General features: G+C 39.6%; 1 protein-coding gene across 1 annotated transcript; it reads left to right on the top strand.

Moving 5' to 3' along the window:
* Window positions 1–915: 915 nt before the first annotated feature.
* THBS1 (thrombospondin 1) lies at window positions 916–18,356 on the top strand. The gene is made up of 22 exons (XM_077465013.1): window positions 916–1,077; window positions 2,917–3,005; window positions 3,363–3,940; window positions 4,154–4,229; window positions 4,768–4,955; window positions 5,040–5,174; window positions 5,820–5,913; window positions 6,733–6,906; window positions 7,555–7,731; window positions 8,005–8,178; window positions 8,266–8,393; window positions 8,495–8,647; window positions 9,820–10,038; window positions 10,145–10,252; window positions 11,051–11,210; window positions 12,209–12,327; window positions 13,160–13,394; window positions 13,519–13,746; window positions 14,799–15,070; window positions 15,209–15,306; window positions 15,408–15,547; window positions 16,600–18,356. The coding sequence occupies exons 2-22, from the start codon at window positions 2,939–2,941 to the stop codon at window positions 16,605–16,607; spliced, it is 3,531 nt and encodes a 1,176-aa protein (XP_077321139.1). The 5' UTR covers window positions 916–1,077; window positions 2,917–2,938; the 3' UTR covers window positions 16,608–18,356.
* The last annotated feature ends 8,193 nt before the right edge of the window (window positions 18,357–26,549 follow it).

Raw genomic sequence — 26,549 nt, 5'->3', positions numbered from 1 at the left:
GAGATTGGAGTTGAGGGGAAAGGATTTGTGCATGGAGGGGACCTTTGAGGGGTAGAGGATTTGTGCTAGGAATGGTAATTATTTATTTTTTTTGGGAGGGAGGATTTGTGCTGGAGGTATATGGGTGAGAATAGATTTAAGCTGGGGGGGCAGACATTTAAGATGGGAGATGAGTAATTCAGAAGAAGGGTGGATTTGTACTAGGAGGAGGGGGAATTTATGGGTAAGCATGCAGGTTATGCTCGATTTTTTTGAGGGAGAGGGGATTTTCATTGACACATAATGCTCATACATAGGGGGGGGGGCACAATTTGGTATGTTGACTCTGGGGGCATTAGATGACCTTGTCCAGCACTGATTGCAATCAGAAAGCTTTTCCTTCTGAGACACTGATGGACTCAATGGGAGGATAAACTCCACTCAATCTGTATGATGACACAGTGCCACCTACTGGATGGAGGAAAACCTGCACATCCCTTATTGCTGCCCAAGACATTATCCCAAAAACAAAGGGTTACTATAAATTACACTGTGGTCATTTTTTTTTACTTTTTTTTTCTATCAGTCAGGGAAGAGATAAGAGTTATTTAGTCTCCAAAACAGGATATGTCCGTCGTTATCTGTGACTTTTCACACCTTTTATACATTAACTTTCATACAAGGCTTCTTAGAATTGATGTTTATTGCTCAGACTAATCCCGGTGTATATATATGGATATGTAGGCTGCTTTTCCTGCATGCCTTCCTTGGCATCCCCCCGTGTTTTGAATAAAAACTTGAGCTGTATCATTTAGACATTCCTCAGGATGCGTCAGAGGATCATATCCACGTTGAATGTGTGATAGTTGTGTCTCTCCCCTCATGTTGTGAGGTAATAGAATAAACAGAAGCCCGTTTCCTGCCTCCTGGCCTGTGATTGGCTGGCTTGCCCTCCAGGAATGTCCGTGGACTGCTTTATATGGAACTGCTCAAAGCGGCTCAGAAATCACTTGGAAAGAAGCTCGTCCAGGAGGAGGAATAACATTCATCTACATACCAGAGACCTGGAGACGCACAGCGACCTTGGCACAGAAGAATGTAAGAGGAATGCCTGACTTCTCTTTACTGCTTGTTCTAACGGCATGAGAGCGGAGGGCTTGTGTCTGGAGTATAATTCGCCGGTTTATCGCTGCTTCTAGCCTGTAGGGAAGGTTACCTGATTCCATTCATAGCTTTGCAGCTACATGTATGGAGATCGTTTTCTTAGTCCCCTTTTCATCGTTGTTATTTTACTTGTTTGGTTTTGGTGTTTGAAGGTAGTTTGGTTATACTTTATGCTGTTTTACTTTATTACTGTAAAAGGAAAATATTTCAGAAATGGGATTTGTGGCTGTGTGAGATATCACATAGTTATCTGCACGATTTTTAAATACAATCCCTTCTGTACTGTGTATAGAGCTGCTGGAGGGGTTTTTCTTCTTTCTTTCTCCCCCCCCCCCCCTTTCATATTTCTTTGTATCTTTAATTTCCCTCTCTTTCTTTCTTTCTTTCTCTCTTTCTTTCCTCTCTTTCTTTCTTTCTTTCTTTCTTTCTTTCTCCCCCCCCCCTTTCATATTTTCTTTGTATCTTTAATTTTCTTTCTTTCTTTCTTTCTTTCTTTCTTTCTCTCTCTCTCTCTCTTGTTCTCTCGTTCGTTCGTTCTTTCTTTCTCTCTCTCTTGTTCTCTCGTTCGTTCTTTCTTTCTTTCTTTCTCTCTCTTGTTCTCTCTTGTTCGTTCTTTCTCTCTTGTTCGTTCGTTGGTCTTTCTTTCTCCCCCCCTCCTCTTGTTCTCTCTTTCTTTCCCCCCCCCCCCCTCTTGTTCTCTCTTTCTTTCTCCCCCCCTCTTGTTCTTTCCCCTACTCAATCTTACTTTTTCACTCTTTGTCTCTTTTTCCCCCCTCTCTTTCTCTCACTCTCTGCTTCTCCTCCCCCTCGTGTTCTCTGCCCCCTTTCTTTCCCCTCTTGTTCTCTCTCTCTCTCTCTCTCTCTCTCTCTCTCTCTCTCTCTCTCTCTCTCTCTCTCTCTCTCTCTCTCTCTCTCTCTCTCTCTCTCTCTCTCTCTCTCTCTCTCTCTCTCTCTCTCTCTCTCTCTCTTCTCTCTCTCTCTCTCTCTCTCTCTCTCTCTCTCTCTCTCTCTCTCTCTCTCTCTCTCTCTCTCTCTCTCTCCCTTTTTTCTCTCCCAATTCAATTCAAATAAGCTGTATTAACAGGTCCAAATACATCTTAGCATTGCCAAAGTGATTGAGTTTGTTTGGTTTGGAGGGGCTCCAAGGACAACCGTTGTGTGTGTGTGTTGGGGGGGGGGGGGGGGGGGTAAGGTATAATAGACAGGAGGGATGAATGAGTGCATGTAATGGATTTATAAGTCCACAGTTGTTCATGTCTCTCTCTCTCTCTCTCTCTCTCTCTCTCTCTCTCTCTCTCTCTCTCTCTCTCTCTCTCTCTCTCTCTCTCTCTCTCTCTCTCTCTCTCTCTCTCTCTCTCTCTCTCTCTCTCTCTCTCTCTCTCTCTCTCTCTCTCTCTCTCTCTCTCTCTCTCTCTCTTTCCTGTTACTTTCTCTCTTTTCCTTCTATCTCTGCATTGAGTTTGTTCTCCCTGTGCTTGTGTGGGTTTTCCCCAACATTCCAAACACATGCTTGTAGATTCACTGGCTCTGTCTAAATTGGCCCCAGTATGTGTATGTATGCAAGTGAGATAGGGATATACAGTATGTTTGGCGCTGCATATATAATGCCACTAATAAAGAAATAATACATAATTAAAGCTCGGTTATGAAATATTTAATTTTGGCGAGTACAATGGACTGCTGTACAAGTTAGGTGAGTGTTGAAGTTTGATATTACCTTCATGAACATACTCTTTTTTTTTTATTATTTTTTTTTTCTCTCTTCTTTTTTAGAACCCTTGATTGATTTTGCACAATGGTACTAACAAAGGGTATTTTCCTGTTATTAATGCTGGCAGTTCCTCACACAAAACAAGCATCAGGTATGAAATATCAATGTTTTATAACAAGTGCTTCAGTTATCTTCTATTGTTGTTACTTGTGTGTTCATTTTTATTATCAGTTTTGATACTTTATGCCAGGCCAAAATAAAACATTATACATTCTTGAAGCATAGCATTTATATTCTGTTTCTGTTGTATCTTTTTACAACCTTCCTCTGGTGTTAGATTACAATCACAAATGTAAAGCCCATATAGTTCTTCTGTAGCTTCTGTAGTATGATATGGAAATATTAGCTTTATTGAATAGTGTTGATAGGGAATTTTAGCTGGAAAATGATTAGATATGTTGGTCTTTCTTTATTAGTTTTAAACAATCTTCTCTTTTCACTACCACAGAGAATAGAGCAGATGACAACAGCGTCTTTGATCTGTTTGAATTAACTGGAATCAGTCGCAAGCTGAGCCCTCGCAAATCTCAAGGAGTTTCTTTGGTAAAGGGTCCTGATCCATCAAGCCCAGCTTATAGAATAGAGAATCCTAATCTTATACCTCCTGTGCCGGAGGAAAAATTTCAAGATCTGCTGGACAGTGTTCGAGCTGAGCGGGGCTTTATTTTATTGGCTACTTTACGTCAAATAAAGAAGACTAGAGGAGCCCTCTTGTCTATCGAAAGAAAAGATGGCACAGGTCATGTTTTCAGCCTCACATCCAATGGTGAAGCTGGAACATTGGACTTGAGTATCAGTACAGAAGACAAGCAGCAGGTGGTGTCTGTTGAAGAAGCCAGGCTGGCTACAGGCCACTGGAAGAACATTACTCTTTTTGTGCAGGAAGATCGGGCTCAACTTTATGTAGGATGTGACAAGATGGAAAACGCTGAGCTTGATGTACCCATCCATCATTTTCTCTCTGGAGACTTGGCAACCACTGCTCAAATGAGAATTGCAAAGGGAGGTGTGAAAGATAATTTCCAGGTAAGTTAAGTCCAAAAGCTACAAGTTGGGAGTCTATGTAGGACAAACACATGGATCAGTAACTTTAAGGTGAAACAATGATTGCTATACAGTTCTTTGTATAATGGATGCTGCAAAGGATTATTGTCTTATTTTAGAAATCTTGCATACCTTATTTATATTAAGACATGTTAAGGATAAGATAAAAACTGACTCCTGGTTTTGTATTTACAGGGTGTTCTACAGAACCTGCGTTTTGTTTTCGGAACCAGTATGGATGTTATTCTTAGAAACAAAGGCTGCTCCAGCTGTAAGTATATGCATGTGTGTATAAGAGATATGGTTGAATGTTAATATGCTGCTGATATTTGACCATTTGGCTCAGTTTAATATAGACAAGATATGGATTTCTGAATAATGCTTAACCACAAAAATCCATTGCCAAAAATAACATCTGTCATTAGTAGAACATGGTTAGATCTGAATTTAAATAGGTTGTCTTCTCGTCTGGTTTTTGCTAAAAAATAAATTTAAAAAACCCAGTCAAAGGTGAATAGCATAAATAATAATGGCAGGTAAACATCTATCATCTCAGATTTAACGTTTTTATTGATATTTCAGGTTTACAAGTGTCAAAACAAATAGGTTTATGTCTTTTTTAGGTATTAATATAACATTTCTTAAATGCTTGTGCCCTAATATGATTTCATCCACCCAACTGAGTAGAAAAACAATACGCAAAATAGACTTTTAGCAATGAACATATAAATAAATAAAATAAAGTACTTTCTCTAATGTGGAATGCAAAAATAAACAAACAGTGAACTTATTTTTTGTTACTGTTGCAGCAAATTATGATTTGGGGAACTCAGTCAATGACTCTCGTCCAGCTATCCGAACCAATTACATTGGACATAAGACAAAGGATGCTGATGGCATATGTGGCATTTCCTGCGATGAGCTGAAAAATATGTTTTATGAGATGAAAGGACTTAAAGCAGTGATCTCGAATCTCCAGGCAAAAATTCAGAAAGTTGTGAGTAAAATATAAGTTGCTTTTGATAATAAAGCTATATGGAAGTTATACAAGTTATATAATGTGGTCTTTTGTTTTCTTCAGACAGAGGAAAATATGCTTATTGCTGAAGTGGTGAAGGTTAAGGTGACACCAGGTGGTGTGTGCATGCATAATGGGGTCAAATATAACAACATGGATGAGTGGACCGTGGACAGCTGTACTGAGTGTACATGTCAGGTTTGTTTCCAATATCTCTCTTGCTCATTCTCCCTTTTATTAGCCAAATTTAGCTGTTATTAGTAATAGTCTGCAAATAAATTTAATAAACTGCTTGGCTAGATATAGTCAATATATTAGCCAATTTTAGCTGTTACATACATAGTTACATAATTAGTAAGGTTGAATAAAGACACCAGTTCAACCTGAGTGAATGTCTACAATTGTCCCTATCCCTGTACATTGCACACTCACATCGGTCCCTACCCTCAAGGAGCCCACATTGCACTGTTATTAGTAATAGTCTTTGTAAATAAATGTAATAAACTGCTTGGCTAGATATAGTCAATATATATGGACTATATCTAGCCAAGCTGTTTATTAAATATATTTACTGGAGGTTTCCTCCAGTAAAAAAAAGGCACCTTTTCTGCTCTAAAGGATATGTAGAAGTGAAGGTCCCCTCCTCCTAGAACACTTACCTGTGTCGACCCCTAGTTTTCCAACCATGTCTCTTGGTGCTTTCGGCCTTCTTTCAGAACAGGAAGTCCACACATGAACAAAAAACATTTACATTTTATATTACAGAGGATAAGATTCCTTTGGAGATGCAAAAATGTAGTTACTGATAATTATTGCAACTAACAGCCTTTATTTTCATTCCAGAATTCAGTGGTTATTTGTCGGAAAGTTTCTTGTCCACTAATACCCTGCACCAATGCCACAATTCCTGATGGAGAATGCTGCCCCAGGTGTTGGCGTAAGTATCTATTTGCTACTGTGAAGAAGCATGTTGTTCACAAAATTTAATTTGTCAGCTGCAACTTGTTATAGCACAATATACTAATAGTATTTATATTAAAAGCAGAAACACCTTTGTTTTTAAAAAGAAAAGTAGTTATGTAAAATTTAAAACAAAGCTTCTTCTAACAGTAAAGAACAGACTTTTGATCCAGCAGCAATGTTCTTAAAACTGGTGATTCATACATTTAACATACCACCTTAAGCATTTTTTTTGTTAGGGGAGGTGTATCAACAGCCTTAGGCTCAACACCTCATTTTCAAAAAGCGTAATGACAAATATGCAGATATTAATCTTGTAAATGCTGAACAAGTTGATTCAGGACAGAGATAAAATAGCTCTTGTGAAAGTAAGACAGCTGCAAGTGCCGAACTCCAAGAGTTAGGACCTGCTTGGTCCTGTGCACTTCATATTTCTGTTCTTTTGGCATGTATGGAACTTCTAGCCAACAGATTCTCAGCTTGTACAGATTATGATACTTCATGTAATTGCTTAAACAGCTTTTCATTTATGATTTATGTGTGTTTTTTTTCTGTTTAAACATGCTTTTCTGTATTTAATAGAAAGGAACTATTAATACTAACCATAATCCAGTGTCAAATATGATATGTTGTATTATTGTCACACAACAATAAATTAGATACAGAATATATCACCCTTTAGAGATAGAATAATGAGTTGCCAATGACAGCATATCAAAAAGAGACCTCACATTATCAAGACATATTGATCATTATAGAGAACATCACCCATCATGCTTTTTTTTATTCTTTACAGCAAGTGACTCTCCTGAAGATGGTTGGTCTCCATGGTCGGATTGGACTCCTTGCTCTGTAACATGTGGTCATGGTGTCCAGCAAAGGGGCCGATCTTGTGATAGCCTTAATAACCGATGCGAAGGGTCCTCTGTCCAGACCAGATCTTGCACAATACAAGAATGTGATAAACGATGTAAGTATTTGTTATACCCAGCAGTTAATAATTGAGTATATTAGGGGAAACTGATATATAAAGATAAAGTAAAACAAGAAAAAAGTAGAAGTGTCCCTATAGTTGCTCAGATTCCAACTGTAGCTTATTAGAAATATTTTACAATATGGGGAACAAAAGCATGTATTCTGATTTCTTCCCAAAATATCCCCTATTTTGCAAATCTGAGTCTCTTTTATGAAGTGGCGTTTAAGTTAGTGATTTTAACTTCTTACAGATATCAATATCCACCTAGAAGGCTTCTGATATTTAGATTTCATATACATAGTACATAGTAGGCGAGATTGAAAAAAGACACAAGTCCATCAAGTCCTACCTATGTGTGTGATTTTATGTCAGTATTACATTGTATATCCCTGTATGTTGTGGTCGTTCAGGTGCTTATCTAATAGTTTTGTTTTATATGATTGATGCTCACCGCTGAAACCACTGCTTGTGGAAGAGAATTCCATATTCTTACCAGTCTTACAGTAAAGAAATCAGGATAGGGTTTAATGGTACACACATTCAGAATTTAGATACTTTTACTCTTAGTAATATACTATGCAAAGTAATAATCCTTGTTTTTTTCTTTAAATAGAAATATAAAGTGTATATTTATCTTTTCAGTTAAACAAGATGGTGGATGGAGTCACTGGTCGCCATGGTCCTCATGTTCTGTCACTTGTGGAAGTGGAATGATGACTAGAATCCGTCTTTGCAATTCACCTGTTCCACAGCTGAATGGCAAGCAGTGTGTGGGTGAAGGGAGAGAGAATAAGCCATGTCAAAAAGATCCTTGTCCAAGTGCGTATCATTTTTTTTTTTTTTTACATTGACTTTATTTACCCTGTGATCTTTGTAGGCAAATATGCACCATGATTCAAATACCACCCTGAAATTATTTGAGGGAAACAAAGAAATAAGTTGTGTCAAGTTTCCAGAGTATGAGAAATTAAATTCTTGCAAAGGTCACATTAGAAAAAAGTTTCTCTCTTGACAGATCTTTCTTTGTTTATAACATGAATAGTAATTGTAGACTGGAGGAATAATTAATTCTGAATTATATTTTTGTTCTAGTTAATGGTCAGTGGGGACCGTGGTCACCCTGGGACATATGCAGTGTAACATGTGGAGGTGGTGTTCAGAAACGAGAGCGTCTCTGCGACAATCCCAAGCCCCAGTTTGGTGGTAAAGCCTGCCTTGGAGATAATGCTGATAGCCGCATTTGCAATAAGCAGGACTGTCCCATTGGTAAGTCATTAAAACACAAATAATTTAACATTTTCTGTTTGCCCTTATCCACCAGGCTAATTTTCATGTTAATTAACCCCAATTTAGATGGATGCTTATCAAATCCTTGTTTTGCTGGAGTTACATGCACAAGCTTTGATGATGGCTCTTGGCAGTGTGGTGCTTGCCCTACAGGGTATAGGGGAAATGGCATTGAATGTACAGATGTTGATGAGGTGAGTTGCAAAAGTTTAACATATTTTTATTAAGAATTCAGTGTGGTAAGCCAACAATAGGAAATTAAATCTTTAAATGGTGTCATTATTTTTCCTTATAGTGCAAGGAGGTGCCCGATGCTTGCTTTAACCTTAATGGAGTGCACAGATGTGAGAATACAGAGCCCGGGTACAATTGTCTTCCCTGTCCTCCACGATACTCTGGCACACAACCATTTGGCAAGAGTATTGTGGATGCCAAAGCAAACAAGCAGGTAACTTTTATTTCTGTCTCAGTGGTTTATTTCTGTCATTGCGCACAATCTAGCTAAGTGACTAGAATAATAAAGAATTGTATTTTAAGTTCAAATTAGCATAGTTTTTTCACAAAATAAGCATTATCCCTGATGTTTTATTTTTCATAATGATGTAATGTACCTGATTCTTTAAGGGATTCCAAAAGAGTTGGAGTAAGAGAGGAAAAACAGAGTATAGTGTTTTACTTTGGTGATTCTGTGTGTGTGTGTGTGTGTATATATATATATATATATATATATATATATATATATATATATATATATATATATATATATAGGGTTCGTAAGGGTATATGGTTATTAGAGAATTCTAAAAGGTAGAGATAAAAGTTTAACAAATATATATTAATAAAGAAAGTATATTACAGTGGTTCTAAAGGTAGGTGTTTCTTTTCCCTTAATGCATTCTCTGCATTAGGGGGAAAACACCTTCTGCTTTGAGCCCCCCCCCCCCCGCAGGTCCCCCTTGACTTACCTGAGCCCAATCACAATCCAGCATTGTGCCCGAGAGCAGCAGCTCTCTCTGCACTCTCTCTCCTCACTGGTGATCGAGGCAGCAGTGGAAGCCATTGACTTCTGATGCTGTCAGTCACAGCCGGTGAAGAGGGGGTGGGGCTGAACAGCACTTTGTGTGTCAGTGGACACACGGAGCATGGCTCAGGAACCAAATCCGCACAAGTGCCCCCATAGTTAGCGGCTTGCTATGGTGAGCACTCAGCAGTGGGAAGGAGCCAGGAGCATCTGCGGGGGACCCAAGAAGATGAGGAAAAACATTGCACAGTGCAGTTATAAACATAAACATGTTTATTATTTTAAAAAATGTTTTCCTTTAGAATTACTTTAACTATTTAAATATGCTCAGATAATAATAGGATATTAATATAAGAACTAGTTTATGATATGTATAAATACATTCAAAATGGTAATATATAATTGGAAAATACACAATATTATAAAGTATAACACAAAATGATCATAAGGTAGTATATTATAATGCATCTGTTCAGATATAAAATACCATTTAAAATATAAAATAAAATGTCATTTACTTTTTTTATGAAGCACAGAAAAGTTTTAGATGTCTGATCTAAAACATCTTTTACTGACTCTTGATCTTTCTGTTACAACAGGTCTGCATCCCTCGGAACCCATGTCTTGATGGAACACACAATTGTAACAAGAATGCAAAATGCATTTACCTTGGTCTTTACTCTGATCCCATGTTCCGTTGTGAATGCAAACCAGGTTATGCTGGAAATGGCATTATATGTGGTGAAGACACAGACTTGGATGGATGGCCTAATGAAAACCTTATATGTGTTGACAATGCCACCTATCATTGCAAAAAAGTAAGATTATTAGACTACTTGTATGTAGAAAACAGAAAGTATACACAAAGCCTCACAATGCTGTCAGTTATATACACATAATACAATTCTAAATTCTCTTTTGTAGGATAACTGCCCCAATCTCCCCAACTCAGGCCAAGAAGACTATGATAAAGATGGAATTGGAGATGCCTGTGATAGCGATGATGATAATGATGGAATCCCAGATGACAGGGTAAGAAAACAAAGACTATATTCATGTTTTTCAGAACTGCTAAGCTTTGGATTTCTCTGCTTCTTGTTGAGTTAAACAAAACAGCAGGAATGTAAACACTGCTTCTCTTTTCAAGCAGAAAATATCATAAGGTTGTGAAATTTGCCCAGTAAATTGTGAAATCTTTTGGCTAGGTTAATACTATAAAGTGTTTTTTGCTAAGAGTGGACTTTGAAAGTGAAATTGACCCTGAGCTTCCTGCAAACAGCAGGGTAACAAAGTTTGCAACAGGCAGATGTTACCTTTCTAAAAATCCTATGCACACATTCTGGCATTTAAGTGACATTTTTCAACAAGACCTACTAAACTTCAGAGGCGTTGCTAAAAATATCACTTGTCATTAAACATGAAAACCTGTATGCCGTATGAAAACTAAAACATACTCAGGCTGAACTAGATAGAGAGGCTTAGTTACCTGAAAGTATTTTTTTTTTGTCTAGCAGGACGATTTAGTAGTTTGAGTTCAGTTATACTTCAGAAGTGTTTTGGCGCATTGTTTGTTCAAAAAGAGAGAAGTCATCTGAGATTATTTAGACATCTTATGTGGATACCACCTAGGGGCTTTGAGGTAGACCCAGAAAACACCAGACAGATTATGTTCTCAATTTAGCCAGAGGACACTTCTAATCCGCTGTGAAGATAAAGACCCTGTTGCTAGAGAAACATTGTACTGGCTTGTTGTTCCTCTTACTGCACTTCAACAGAAGAAAGTCTGAAATGTGAGATACAGTAATTGTAACACATTACTTTGTTTTACAGGACAATTGTGCGTTTATATACAACCCTGCGCAGTATGACTTAGACCGTGATGATGTGGGTGATCGATGTGACAACTGCCCATACAACCATAATCCAGACCAGGTTGATACTGATGGCAATGGGGAAGGAGATGCCTGTTCTGTGGATATTGATGGAGATGGTTAGTTTTCTACTAATTCATTCATTCATTCAATTTCTCTGTACTATTTTCAATTTGCCAGTTTAAATAGTGTCACTGCAAAGCATATACTTTTATAGGACCTAAGACATTAAAGCGGTTGTAAACCGATGGGTTTTTTTTTTTTTTTTCGGATCTGCAAGTTAAAGACATAATGTGCTAGTATGCATCACATATTGGCACATTATATGAAACTTACCTGAAAATGAAGCCCTCCAGCTCTGCAATGAAGTCGCTGAAGGCAGCGTCTATCTTTACCCATCTTCCTTCCAGATCTGTGGACTCTGACTTGCAGGCCAGAGCATATTTAGGAGATATTTACAGTACCTATAGGTAAGCCTTATTATAGACTTTCCTATAGGTACAAATTATGCCTCCACAAGACAAGTACAGATAATGCAGAGGACATCTGCCCTGAAAGTATACACAGGCAAACTGCTGCTTTCTTGACATGATTTCATTATCTACCAAGAGATACATCATCACCTTCATCTTGCTCTTAATGCAGACTAACTGCCTTTCAGTTTAACAGTAAAATATGTAGACTATTTATGTCTAGACAATGTGTTCATCCTCAAGAATGAGACATACTATACAAATATATCACAAATTCAATATGGGAGTATAGAAACAATGGGGGTTATTTACTAAAGGCAAATCCACTTTGCATTGCATGTACACTTGAAAGTGCACTTGGAAGTAAAGTCGCTCTAGATACGAGGGGGATATGCAAGGAAAATAAAAACAGAATTTTAGCTTGCACATGATTGGATGATAAAAGCAGAGCTTCCACTAATTTGCAGATTTGCAGTGCAAAGTAGATTTGTTTTTCGTAAATAACCCTCAGTGTGTTCAATCTATATTTTAAGCTTATGTGTTCAGTCTACTATATTTTTAAGAATCAAGCCTCCAGATCTTGCTGTTAGAGTCCCTTTAAAATAGTGTGCTTAATTTATTTTGCCTCTGTCATCTTACTACAGGTATTCTCAATGAAGCAGACAACTGCCCTTATGTATACAATGTAGACCAGAAGGATACAGATAAAGACGGCATTGGAGACCAGTGTGATAACTGTCCCTTGGAGCACAATCCAGATCAGGTAAAAACTTTGTTTTCATTTAGCATGAATTATGCTTCATAATCTTTGGAGTTAAAGGAAAAAATACTTCTCCACTTCAATTATCCAAGTTCCAGCTGTCTTTTTCAAATGCAGACTAAAAAATGCTAGTTAGAATCTGATGTATTTCTATATACAGTCATTCCTTTCTGCACTTTTTTAAAATAAATAAACCTCAGTTTCACATTGTGAACTTATGGTTTACTCATAATGGCACTTAAGGTCTTCTTGTACCATACATCAATCTATTAGCTGGCATTAGGCATCACTAGTATAGATCTTCCAGTCTGTGCCACTTTGCTCATCATGGATTAGTTATGTTTGCAAAATCCCCCCGCTTTAATCTTATTTTATTGTTTAGTTATAAGCTGAACACGCATATAAATTCCGGTGTTTCAGACAGACTGGGTTTTCTGCTTTCAGTAGATCATTTCCCACCAAAATATAACTACATAATCTCTACAACAACTTTATTGTTTGTACACCACCAGCTTTAGTAATTGCACTCCCAAGACCAAGAGGATTTCTTGTACTAAGACATTGCTTGGCAGTGTACCACTTTATGGACTTACTAGGTACCAGTAAGAAAGTAGCACGAGTTTTCCTAATTCCCTTTTCCTTTCATTTACTTGGGACTAAAAAGCTTGGCTACCCAATTCTACTTCAATACATAATCATAGGCTTAGTTGTACATATGTCAGTGACTATGTATTATTGTCTAAGCAGATATTTGTGAGAACATACGAGATTACTTCTGCTCCACGTCACCATCGAGCAGTGGCCTAACATTTTCTTGTCGTTGATTCTATTCCAGACTGACTCTGACTCCGATCTCATTGGTGATAAATGTGACAGTAATGAAGACATAGATGAGGATGGTCATCAGAATAACCTGGACAACTGTCCTTACATCCCCAATGCCAATCAGGCTGACCATGATAAGGATGGCAAGGGTGATGCTTGTGATCATGATGATGACAACGATGGAATTCCAGATGAAAAAGATAATTGCAGGCTGGTGCCTAATCCTGATCAGCTTGATAGTAATGGTAAGATGAATGTTGAAAGATCTTATGAATTCTATGAAGGTGCAATCAACACATTTGCTAGAATGTCTTACAATAAGAAAATACACTAAACTAATCTTTCTCAACTCTGATCTTTCTCCACTAGGTGATGGACGTGGTGATGTCTGCCAATTTGACTTTGATAATGACAACATTCCAGACGCTGAAGATGTTTGCCCTGAGAATTATGCAATTAGCACAACTGACTTTCGCAAATTCCAAATGGTGCCTCTGGATCCAAAAGGAACATCGCAGATTGATCCCAACTGGGTGGTCAGGCACCAGGGAAAAGAGCTGGTACAGACTGTTAACTGTGACCCTGGCATTGCTGTTGGTAAGGACCAGTTAAATGTAAAGTATTTTAATGAGCACAGGTTTTGAGTTCTTGCAGTAGTCTATAACTAAAAAGTAATTTTTGATGTGACTAGTAGTCACTGAAGGCACTGCAAAGCAGCAAGCAGAGCCTGTGCACTGGGCAGGAATGGCTGCCCCCATGTACATACATAGTTACAAATCATATAACTAAGCACGGTTTTGAAAACCTTAGATACCTGTAGTACCCTGTACTTGTATTAAAAGGTATCCTGTTTTCTTTGTATTTCTCCCTTTGTGTGAAATACCTTGTGATCCTGCCAGTCCCTCTGCTTTCATATTTCAAACTGACCACGCTAGGCATCAGAACACATCCATCCCAGCGTGTCCTCCAATAATCAGAACTCTGCAGAATTCCCTCCCCCCGACAGCCATTCAGTGGGTATATCAGTGTGCTGCTGTTTCTCCGAACCCCACCTCTCCAAGCCCCTTATGCAGCAGAGAACTGAGATTTTGTGATCCATTATAAAAAAAACATATATATATATATATATATATATATATATATATATATACATATATGTATATGTGTGTTCGGTCAAAATAACAAGTGCAAGCAATCAAGCCCTGCCAAAGGCTTGTATTATAGGAAACAACAAAAAGGGATTGCTGCACAAAAATGTTTTAAAGAAAATATATAGGCACCATGTTTTGAAGAAGGGCGCAATCTGTATTGGCCCAAAACTGTTGAGATGATGGCCTATATATTTTGGATGTTTTGATTACATTTTTCATTAAAACATTTTTATGCAGCAATCCCTTTTTGCCATTTCTTATATATATATATATATATATATATATATATATATATATATATATATATATATATATATATATATACACAAATGTTTTCCCTTTCATTTCTCTTTCAATCTCAATGAATTGTTTTATACAGTAATGGTTCACATATACATTAAAGCAAAAATATAACTATTTACATAGTAAAAAAAAAAATTACTTAAAACAGTATAATACTTTCAATTTTTAAATGTATGTAATTTTTTTTCTTTTAAGGTTTTGATGAGTTTAGTTCAGTGGATTTCAGTGGCACCTTCTTCATCAACACTGAGAGGGATGACGACTATGCTGGCTTTGTGTTTGGCTACCAATCAAGCAGCAGATTTTATGTGGTTATGTGGAAACAAATTACCCAGACCTACTGGGACACAACTCCCACTAAAGCTCAGGGATACTCTGGTCTCTCTATAAAAGTTGTAAACTCAACAACAGGACCTGGAGAACACTTAAGAAATGCTTTGTGGCACACAGGCAATACCCAAGGACAGGTAGGTGACTAATTTACCAGAAACATTTGATTACATTTAGTTAGTACTGCATCATGCAGGAGACGATTTTAGTAAAAAGATAAAATGTCACCTTTCCCAATATTAAATGCCTTTCATGCCAATTTTGTGTTTTTATAGGTTCGTACTCTGTGGCATGACCCTCGTCATACAGGATGGAAAGATTTTACTGCTTACAGATGGCATTTAATCCACAGACCAAAGACTGGATTCATTCGGTAAGAAAGAAAATGTTCTCTGTCATTGCAATATTTGGAAACTAGAATTAAAATAAATATTAAGCCGTGCTGATGATTTAATGCTATCTCTCTTTTTTTAGTGTTGTAATGTATGAAGGGAAAAAAATCATGGCTGACTCAGGACCTATTTATGATAAGACATATGCTGGAGGAAGATTAGGACTGTTTGTATTCTCACAAGAGATGGTGTTCTTTTCGGATCTTAAATATGAGTGCAGAGGTGAGTAGCTCAAATGTTTTATATGTATTATCATTGCACCATGATAAACTTGCATGGTAAAAACTGAAAGCACTTTATTAAATCACATTCTGATGTGATTTAATAGATTGTATGCAGTTTTTCTCCATGCAAGTATAATATAGGGCCCCAATCACTTGTATAATTTTTACATAAAGGGAATATGTTTAGCCTAAAAGCAAACTGTCAGGAAAAAAGGCATCATCCATTGCTGACTTGTTTTCAAGGTGGAAGGCCCATGATTGTCATCTTTATCTTTGCTTTTCTTGTTAGTAAGCCACTCTGACAGAGCAAACCTGTGCCCAGTAAAGTGTTGTGAGACCAAGAATGCCCATTCTTGCTCCATGGCAGCAACTCATCAATAGTGAAGCAAGGATGAATATAGCGCTGTACAAAAAGTTTCACAAACCAGCCATTATTAGCAGCGCAATCAGAATCTCCCTAGAAATATGGGAGCTGTGAACGGTGACCTGTTTTGGAAGTCGCATACTTCAGAGCTATCATCCTGGTCTTATCTTCACTGCTTACAGAGGCGCTAGCTTGGAAAATGCATGTGCATATCAGGTGACTTGTTGGGTGAGGTAGAGGTCAGTGACTTACCAGCTAATGAACGATGAGGATTACAGCCACATAGCATGTATTTTCAAAAAGGTGTCGAGTGGCAATTTTCTTAAATTTATTCTTATTTTTTTTGTAAGAGAGTAGGGAGGCACAACTATAAATCTCAAATAAAGTTCACTTTTCCCTGGAATGCTGCAGATCTGTTTGCTTATTGGTAAAGGTGCTTAAAGGTAAAGGTTCTTAAAGGTAGCTGTCTAACAAAAGGACCATATCTCGTCCTATTTTATGATAAGCACAACTTTTTCACATTGAGATTATCATAGTACTAGCCACCCCCATGTTTGCATAGTTAAAGAGTACACAGGGCAGGGGTACATTTAAAGAATGAGTCTTCTGATTACAATGAATGTACTGACTGTATGAGATTGATTTGGTACACAGTTTAATAATATTATTTTTCCTCTTTCCTTTAGACTCATAAACCTGGATCATATGCATTCAGTGAATGTTAAGGAACCCTCATAGCACTTTTGAAAATGTTAGATGTGTACCATTTCTCAGATGCTTTCTTCCATCCATTTTCTTATTTTCCGTTGAAGCAAACATAAATCCACTCCAAGGACTTGTAACTAAGGAAGCAACTTTAACTCATGAAAATGATTGGCTAATTATGAAATATTGTGATTGATTACAATTTTATGCCAGGCACAAATCTGCCATAATGAAATAGACATTTATGAACAAGTGCCTCATTGGAGATGATTTTCAGAAAGGAAAAAAAATAGACATGATCTCATATGATACTGCCCTTAAAAATGCAACAGGAAAAGCTTTGGAACTCTGAGTGCTATGTATTGGAAATTAAAAAAACAAACAAAAAAAGCAATTGCAAATAGTGCACATAAGTGTCTTTTACAGGAATGGTTACTTCATTGCAAAAAAAGGAGAGATTTGTTAATTTAAAAAAAGGAAATATCTCTTATGGAGAGGTAACTTTCTGCTATTCAGAATGGAGTCACCAGAGTATAAATAGGTAGACTACAGATGTAGATATGACTGTCATAAAACGTATTGACGTGTGAGTGTATGTTTAAAGTGGAAAGCTGTTAGTGATATTGCAGCGTGGATGCTAGTGTCGGACCATAAGTGTGTATGTACATATAGTATGTGTGTGTGTGTGTGTGTGCGCTTATATTTTAGTGTGCATCATATGAACTGTGTATTCAAGTTATGCACTTCTTCATTGTAAAACAAAATGCAATTACTCTAACTTGGTACAGCACAGTTCGGGCATACACAGTATGTTACATGTGTGTAAATTGCTTAAGAAAGACAGGGAGGAAACAGAAAAGATAGTTGAAAAAATCTATACAGGTAAACATAAAAAAAAAAGTCAAATTGTCTTCATATTGAAAAACGAAAAACAAAAGGTAGGTCAGATCTAGTTCTATTTTTTTAGTAATTTTAAATACAGTTCAGGCTGCACTATTAAAATGTTTCTTCAGGCAAGACTGCATGTTGATCTTGCTAAAGAACCGGAGGGAGAGCAAGGCAAGAGGGGTGGAGAGTTAGGTACAGCACGCTCTCTGTACTAAATGTAAACCATATGTCTCCATATAGCCATATAACACCCTAATTACACTATGGCAGGTAGACAGTCTTTCTCCGCTTAAGTACAAAATAATTAAGAGTAAACCAGCAGATTTAAAACTTCAAGTACAATATTACCTCATTGTGTGACTGAGATTCAGAAAATGTTTTTGATTTTAAGAGCAGAAAATTGGAGAGATATTTAACAAGTATAGAAAAAATCTACTGTAGTGTTAATCAGTTCTGTATATAGTTACAGTGACTGAGTACCCCCAGGAAAGTATTTTAAACTTGTTTTTAATAAAGAGTTTTGTGATATTTTTTCTATATTTTAGTAATTACAGTGCTTTTTTGTATAAATGATTTTTATTTGTATTGCTGATTAGTGTTATGGGTATTTTGTAGATATGCTATTTAAATAATTTATCAGGAACTGCTTCCTGTAGTGTCTTTGCTCCTATTTGTATAAACGATTTTGCACTTGAAAAGAGCTTTGCAATATCTGTCTCATTTTTGTAATATCAGTGTATACTTTTGTGATACAGAAAGAGAAATGCCTTTTGTATACATTTTAAATTTGAATGTGTTTTTGTAAATTATACAGAAAATGTTTTCATTAAATATATAACAAAACATAAAAGATGTTTTGTCGTTTTCTTTAGGTAACATCTCAGTTGGTAGTGTTATTTCCTGGTCAGGTGTAGCAGGATACACTATGTAAAAATGTGAAATAAAATAGATTTTTCTCACAGATTCGTATTTTTAAAGGCGTATGCCATTTTCAGGTAATAAAAGGAAATCTACCTAAAAGGAGATTAATGCTTGTTGACTATTCTGTTCTGCAGGATTGCAGCTGGAGCTAGTAATTTTTCTTCAGATAATTACCACTTGCTTACAGGGCACTTATATCCCCCTTCCTGCCCAAGCCAAATTTCAGCGCTCTCACACTTTAAATGACAATTGTGTGGTCATGCAACACTGTACCCAAAACAACATTTTTATCATTTTTTTTCACACAAATAGTGCTTTCTTTTGGTGGTATTTAATCACCACTGGGGTTTTTATTTTTGCTAAACAAAAAAAGACAGAAAATTTGGAAAAAAAATGTTTTTCATATTTTGTTTATAACATTTTGCAAGCAGGTAATTTTTCTTCTTCACTTATGTGTGCTGATGAGGCTGCACTGATGGGCACTAATAGGCTGCACTGATGGGCACTGATGAGGCAACACTGATAGGTTGCACTGATACGGTGGCACTGGTGGGCATTGATAGGCGGAGAGGTGGCACTGATAGCTAGCACTGATGATGAGGCACTGATTGTCAGCATTGATGGGCACTGATAAGTGGCACTGGTGCACTGATAGGTGGCACTGGTGGGCACTGATTTGCAGCACCATTCAGGACCGATATCCCTCTAACAGGCATGGCTTTTTTTTTTCCTTACCACTGACAGCGTGAAATAAAAAAAAAAACAATAACCGGGAATTTATGTGATCAGCTGTCATTGGCTGATAGCTGATCATTTTGGTAAAGGGACTACTGTGATTGGCCCTTTACTCGAACTATGATCAGCCATGTCTCAGGGAGACGGAGAAGGGGCACACAGGAAGCGCGATAATGGGAGGACGTTTATGGAAGCCCTCCCAGCAATTTTAAACCTGCGATGTAGCCGTCTTTCAAGTAAAGCAGATGGAAAGTGGTTAAGCCCCTCATTCAGAAATTTTAAAAAAATCAATTAGGGGGTTGTTTCCTCCAGATGTAAATCTCTCTACTACCCATAGGGAAGGGAGTTTTAGAAGAATTTCTTATCATTGTTTCATGCTAGCGCTTCGGATCATTAGTGACCCTTTAATGTAAAGAAGTGCTCACTCTTACTAAGGAATCCATTTAGAATAACATTGCTGTTTATGCCAATCACCCAAAGGCTGGTAACTAAAACGACAATAAGATGTATATTTCACAAATATATAACAACCCTCTATAGTGAAGCTCAAACTTAATATGAGACTAAAGGTATTTTTTTTTTATTTGAGGTAAAAAATATGTTATACATATTTGTTCTGTGATACGATATTACACAGAGCAGTCCCTTACCTCCTCTTTAGTGGTCCCCCACCGGCACTGTCTGCACTTTTTTTTCTCTGGGTGCCTCGTAAGAAAGCCAGGTGCTAAGGTGCCAATTGTGCACACACTCCAGAGCCAGCACTGGTAAGCCATGTCCTCACTCCCTCTTCAAAGGAGTTTGGCTGACAATGGCAGGAGCTTATGGTTTCCACTTCCAATAGTGCTTCCTGTGAGATCAGGAAGTGAGGGGAGCGATGCGGCAGCAGGACAATGCTAGAGCGGTAAGAGGAATCGGGTAGGTGTTTAGGAATGGGTAGGATAGGTGGCATGAAGTTTCTCTACCTTAATGCATTAAGGTAAAAAAAAAAAAACATTTTGACATTTGAACCACTGTAACGCCCTGTACACACGATAGGATTTTCCGACAACAAATGGATGTGAGCTTGTTTTGGAAAGTCCGACCATGTGTATGCTCCATAGGACATTTGTTGTCGGAATTTCCACCAATAAATGTTTCAGAGCCATTCCACGCAGTCCACGCATGCTCAGAATTGAGCAGAAGAGCCGCACTGGCTATTGAACTTAATTTTTCTCGGCTCGTTGTACGTCATCATGTTCTTGATGTTCGGACTTTGCGACAACATTTGTGTGACCGTGTGTATGCAAAACAAGTTTGAGCCAACATCCTTCGGAAAAAAATCCAGTTTTGTTGTCGGAAAATCCTATTGTGTGTACATAGCCTTATTCTGTGTTTGGTTGGAAACAAAAAATTGATATATGAATCAGAGCTTGCCTTACCTAAACTCTATGTTCCAAACCTAGCAAGATGTTTGACCTATCCATTAACTAATTAGATGATATCTGCTCTCCAGAGTACAGACAGGGTTAATTATGGTAAACCTAGCTTACCAAACCCCCTCATAAACTAAGAGGACTAAGTAGATTTTCTTGCTTTCTCAAAGTTCCAGAAGTGAACATCTAAAATAAAGCAAGCTTCCATTTATTTTTATTTTTTGGGGTTTTGCTGTGTGAATAAAGACATGTAAAAAAGTAAGCATTACCCCAATTTGGCTGCAAAAGTGGAACTACCTTTTAAGTTTACAGATTTAACTTCTATTTGTTTGTGGTCACTTTGATGGCCGCTTTGCGTCAGAGCAGACCAGATAACTGGAAATTTGGCAAACTGTTACCCTAATCTGTTAGGAGTTTGGTAATAAACGTACCCAGAGTGGGTAAAAGGTAAGCACACAGCATACTGGTTCATCAACAAAAATGAACAAATTGTGTAGGAACCACAAACAGGGCCCAGTTGCATTACATTGGCTGGGATGGTAGCAGTCTAGAATCCATTATACAGAGAAATATGTTGCAGAGAGCAGCTTTATGTAAGGATGACTGTGTGCCAACCCTGGAACCCCTGCAACTCTAGGCTATATTCTATCTTTGGTGGACAGAAATACTTTCACTCCTCTGGGCCTGTTTCATTTTCTTTATGGAATCCAGGCATCCATTTATCCAGATATTTAATAAATGTGTACTCCAGATATGTATTGATTGAAAAATAAATGAAATAACTTTACCTTTGATGATATTAAAGACACAGAGCAACCTCTGTCCTCCTTTTCTTGGGCCCCGTCTGTGCTCCTGGCTCCTCCTCTAATACTAAAGGTCATTAAAATAAAAAAAAGAAACAAACGTTATACTTTCCTGCCTTGCTGGTTTTGCACAGAGCAACCCCGGTCCTCCTTTTCTTGGGTCCCCTGTCTGTACTCCTGGCTCCTCCTCTTCTTCGCGTGCCCCATAACTATTGGGGCACTTGCTCGCTCCCATGCCCTGCTCTGTGTGTCCATAAGACCCCGCTCCCTCCTCACTGGCTCTAATTGACAGCTGTGGGAGTCAATGGCTCCTGCTGCTGTCTCTCAGCCAATGAGAAGTCAGAAACCCAGGAGAGCAGCTGCTCACATGCAAATCCAAAGACATGCAGGTAGGTTAATTGGTTTTTGTCTAAAATTGGCCCTAGTATATGAATAGGGACCTTGGATTGTGGGCTCCTTGAGGGTAGGGACCGGTAAGAGTGCAATGTACAGGGATAGGGACAGTTGTAGACACTCACACAGGTTGAACTGGATGGACTGATGTCTTTATTCAACCTTACTAACTATTAAACTATGAAACATCACTGGATCGCGATCAGGCTTGAGTAAGTATTAGGGGGGCTGCGGGGGGAGCTACATATTGAAGATGTTTTACCTTCATGCATGAAGTCCGTAGGGTTCGATATTGTCAGGCTAGGAGTAGATAACAGGTAACAATTCAGGTGTGCTGATTATACAAAGAGTTCAAAGAACAAGATCACATACCATGAGCAGGTCTAAGCAGAGCAGGTCAGCTGGGACTTGTAGTTCACCGCTGCAGATGAAGGTAGATGTTTGCTGGACCTTGTAGTTTACTGCTGCAGATGAGGATAGATGTTAGCTGATGCCGCTCTTACAGTAAAGAACCCTCTATGTAGTTACTTGACTTGTTTCCCTAAGTACTCTCGGCTGCAAGCCATCTAGTTCTGGTGATTTATTAAGGAGTTACGTTTCCCAAGTCTAGTTTTAATTCTGTCCTCTGTTAATCATGGAGGTGCTTCCTGTGATGTGTCATGAGGATAAACACTGCAGTTTTAGTTACTGATGGCCCCCGATTCCCTTGTGAAGACTGAGGAGAATAAATTCAATACCTTTGCCATCTCTCCATCCTTTGTAACCAGATGTCCTTCCTCATTCTTTATGGGGCCAATATGGTATTTTCTTCCTTTTTTACTGTTTACATACTTAAAGAATTTCTTGTGATTTTTTATTTTGCTCTCCTCCGCTATGTGTTTTCATGTTCTATCTAAAGCCGCGTACACACGGGGCGACTGTCTGGCCACCTTAGTCCGTCAGACAATCCGACGGACAGTCCGTTATACTTTCGAATGAACGGACTTGACCACACACACCACTTTTTGAGCAGACTAATACGGCGTACTAAGTCCACCATACTATCCGCCCTACTTTTGAAATGAACGGACTCGCCCACACACGCAGAGGAAAGTCCGCTCATTTCGAGCACGTCTCCAGGTAGGCGGGGCCCGCGAAGGAGACGTCGTTGGCCCCGCCGCCTGGTATGGACTTAAAGGGGAACCCCAACGGCGAAAAAAATCGGCGTGGGGGTCCCCCTCAAGTCCACAACAGACCCTTGTCCGAGCACGCTACCCGGCCGGCCAGGAAAGGGGGGCGAGCGAGCGCCCCCCCCCCCCCCCTCCTGAGCCGTACCAGGCCGCGTGCCCTCAACATGGGGGGGTGCCTTGCGGCCCCCCCACCCCAAAGCACCTTGTCCCTATGTTGATGAGGACAAGGGCCTCTTCCCGACAACCCTGGCCGTTGGTTGTCGGGGTCTGCGGGCGGGGGGCTTATCGGAATCCGGGAGCCCCCTTTAATAAGGGGGCCCCGGGATACCGGCCCCCCACCCTATGTGAATGAGTATGGGGTACAATGTACCCCTACCCATTTACCTGTAAAATAAAAGTACAAAAAAAAACACAACACACGAGATAAAATACTTTATTGCACAGCTCCGGGGGTCTTCCGGGGTCTTCTCGCCGGACTCCTCCGCTATCTTCTTGTAGCTCTTTTGCTAGCGGAGGAGTCCGGCTTTCTTCCTCGCCGCCGGCCTCTTCTCCCGACTTCGGGGGTCTTGTCCCCCTCTTCGGTTCTTCTGTCGCCGCCGTCGCCGCCGCCTTCCGTTCTTCTTCTTCTTCTTCTCCAGGAGATGTTGCCTCGACGATCTCTCCGGCCGGAATGCCAGGGACGCACTGCGCGGCCACTTATATAGGGACAATGGGGCGGTGTCACATGGCTTTATGTCACATGGGTTGGTGTCACATGGTGACCCCGCCCACTTACGATGTCATAGTCCCCATGTGACATCAACCCATGTGACATAAAGCCATGTGACACCGCCCCTTGTCCCTATATAAGTGGCAGCGCAGTGCGTCCCTGGCATTCCGGCCGGAGAGATCGTCGAGGCAACATCTCCTGGAGAAGAAGAAGAAGAAGAAGAAGAAGAAGAAGAAGAACGGAAGGCGGCGGCGGCGACAGAAGACCGGGCCACCGCCTGTAAAAGAGCTATAAGAAGGCGCGGTGGCCCGGCAGAAGAACCGAAGAGGGGGACAAGACCCCTGAAGTCGGGAGAAGAGGCCGGCGGCGAGGAAGAAAGCCGGACTCCTCCGCTAGCAAAAGAGCTACAAGAAGACCCCCGGAGCTGTGCAAAAGTATTTTATCTCGTGTGTTGTGTTTTTTTTTGTACTTTTATTTTACAGGTGAATGGGTAGGGGGTACATTGTACCCCATACTCATTCACATAGGGTGGGGGGCCGGTATCCAGGGGCCCCCTTATTAAAGGGGGCTCCCGGATTCCGATAAGCCCCCCGCCCGCAGACTCTGACAACCAACGGCCAGGGTTGTCGGGAAGAGGCCCTTGTCCTCATCAACATGGGGACAAGGTGCTTTGGGGTGGGGGGGCCGCCATGTTGAGGGTACGCGGCCTGGTATGGCTCAGGAGGGGGGGCGCTCGCTCGCCCCCCTTTCCTGGCCGGCCGGGTAGCGTGCTCGGACAAGGGTCTGTTGTGGACTTGGGGGGGACCCCCACGCCGATTTTTTTCGGCGTTGGGTTTCCCCTTTAAGTCCATACCAGGCGGCGGGGCCAGCGACGTCTCCTTCGCGGGCCCCGCCTACCTGGATACCCGCTCGAAATGAGCGGACTTTTCTCCGGGCGGGAAAAGTCCGCTCATTTCAAAAGTACAGCGGACTGGCACACACACGGGCGGATTGTCCGCCGAAATGCGAGTCCGACGGACAGTATTACGGAAATTCCGAAATACTTAGTCCGCCAGACTGCACGCTGAAAAAGTCAGCTGAAGCCCACACACGAGCGGACTGTCCGCTGAAATGTGTTTCGGCGGACTAAGTAGGCCAGACAGTCCGCCCGTGTGTACGCGGCTTTAGCCATCCTTATTGCACCCTGACATTTCTTGTTGCATTCTATATAAAGTCTGAATGCTGATGATGATCCCTCAACCTTATATTTTTTGAAGGTCTTCTCCTTTGCTTTTATATGCATTTTTATATTGGGGTTAAGCCATCCAGGACTTTTGTTTGCTCTTTTAAATTTATTACCCAATGGGATACATTGGCTAATGCCCCTATTTAATATGCTCTTAAAGCAAACCCATCTCTCCTCGTGTTCTTTGTCCCTAAGATTTTATCCCAATTTTTGCCTTCTAGCAAGGTTCATAGTTTAGGGAAGTTGGCTCTTTTGAAATTCAGTGTCTTTGTATTCCCTTTATGTTTCCTATTTGTGTGATTTATACTGAAGCCAATTGACCTGTCATCGCTGTTACCTAAATTGCCCCGTATTTCCACATCCGTGATCAGGTCTGTATTGTTGGTAATCAGTAGATCCAGTAACACTTTATTTCTAGTTGGTGCCTCTACTATCTGACCCATAAAAAATTCCTGGCATTTAGGAACTGGCGAGCCTTAAATGACGAGCCTTAAATGACTGTGTGGTTCCTTCCACCCAGTCTGGATAATTAAAATCCCCCATTACCATAATCCCCCCTCTACCAAATTAATTGGACCAGTGCACAAAGCAAGGTCCATAAAGTCTTGCATGATCGAATTTGGGGTAGAGGAGGAACTTGACTGCCCTGCACAGAGTCCTCACCTCAACCCAATAGAACACCTTTGGGATAAATTCGAGCGGAGACTGCGAGCCAGGCCTTCTCATCCAATATCAGTGCCTGAGCTAGAGGCGATTCAGTTCGCATTGTGCGCTATACAAGTATTTCATTCATTCATTCATTCATTCATTCACAAATGCACTTCTGGAAGAATGGTCAAACATTCCATAGACACACTCCTAAACCTTGTGGACAGCCTTCTCAGGAGAGTTGAAGCTGTTATAGCTGCAAAGGGTGGGCCAACTCCATATTTAACCCTACAGACTAAAACTGTGATGCCATTAAGATTCATGTGCGTGTAAAGGCAGGCGACCCAATTCTTTTAACAATATGGTGTAATTAGGCTTTTCTTCCACTGTAAAGAATAATAACAACAACTCATACAAGTTTAATAGTATACTTTTTGAAAAACAGTCACCACAGGACCTCTTTTCTAAATGCAGGATGCTGTCTTTTAGGCCTCAGTAGGTTCTGGTTCCCTCTGTTGAGGAGATGTTATGGCAATGCTCCTTTAAATCAATGGCTTCTTCATTTACTACATAACTTGTTACATTCACAATCAGGGAGCGAAGTAAGCAGGAGCTTTTGAGACTGTGTTTTTTTTTATTGCAACATGGAATTATTATATGTAAACATTTAAAGTGACTATAATTGATATCTCCCTTGCATGATGAAGGAGGTGTTTATGTGTGTGTAGAGGCAAGTGTCACAATACTTTTGACCATATAGGGTATGTTCTTTGTATAAGTATTTGTATGCAATTTCCATCCGGTACACATGGTTCACACTAGAAGCTTTGGATTCCATGATGTTAATTGTACTTTTCTAGTAACTTGTGGGAATTTTCTTTAAAACACCAGCCTGGTTACAGATACAACCACTGCAACCCCTAGTCTCACTTCATTTACATTATCCCTGCTCACTATGGCACAAAGACATTGGAAATATGAACCCCTTACATAAGCCATGACTTTTCTCTGAACCCACCTCTCCACAA

This window comes from Lithobates pipiens, unplaced genomic scaffold (assembly GCF_037356315.1).
Source record: "Lithobates pipiens isolate NorthernLeopardFrog02 unplaced genomic scaffold, aLitPip1_a1.2 Scaffold_30, whole genome shotgun sequence".
NCBI lineage: Eukaryota > Metazoa > Chordata > Amphibia > Anura > Ranidae > Lithobates > Lithobates pipiens.
This window is presented reverse-complemented; position numbering and strand designations above follow the sequence as displayed.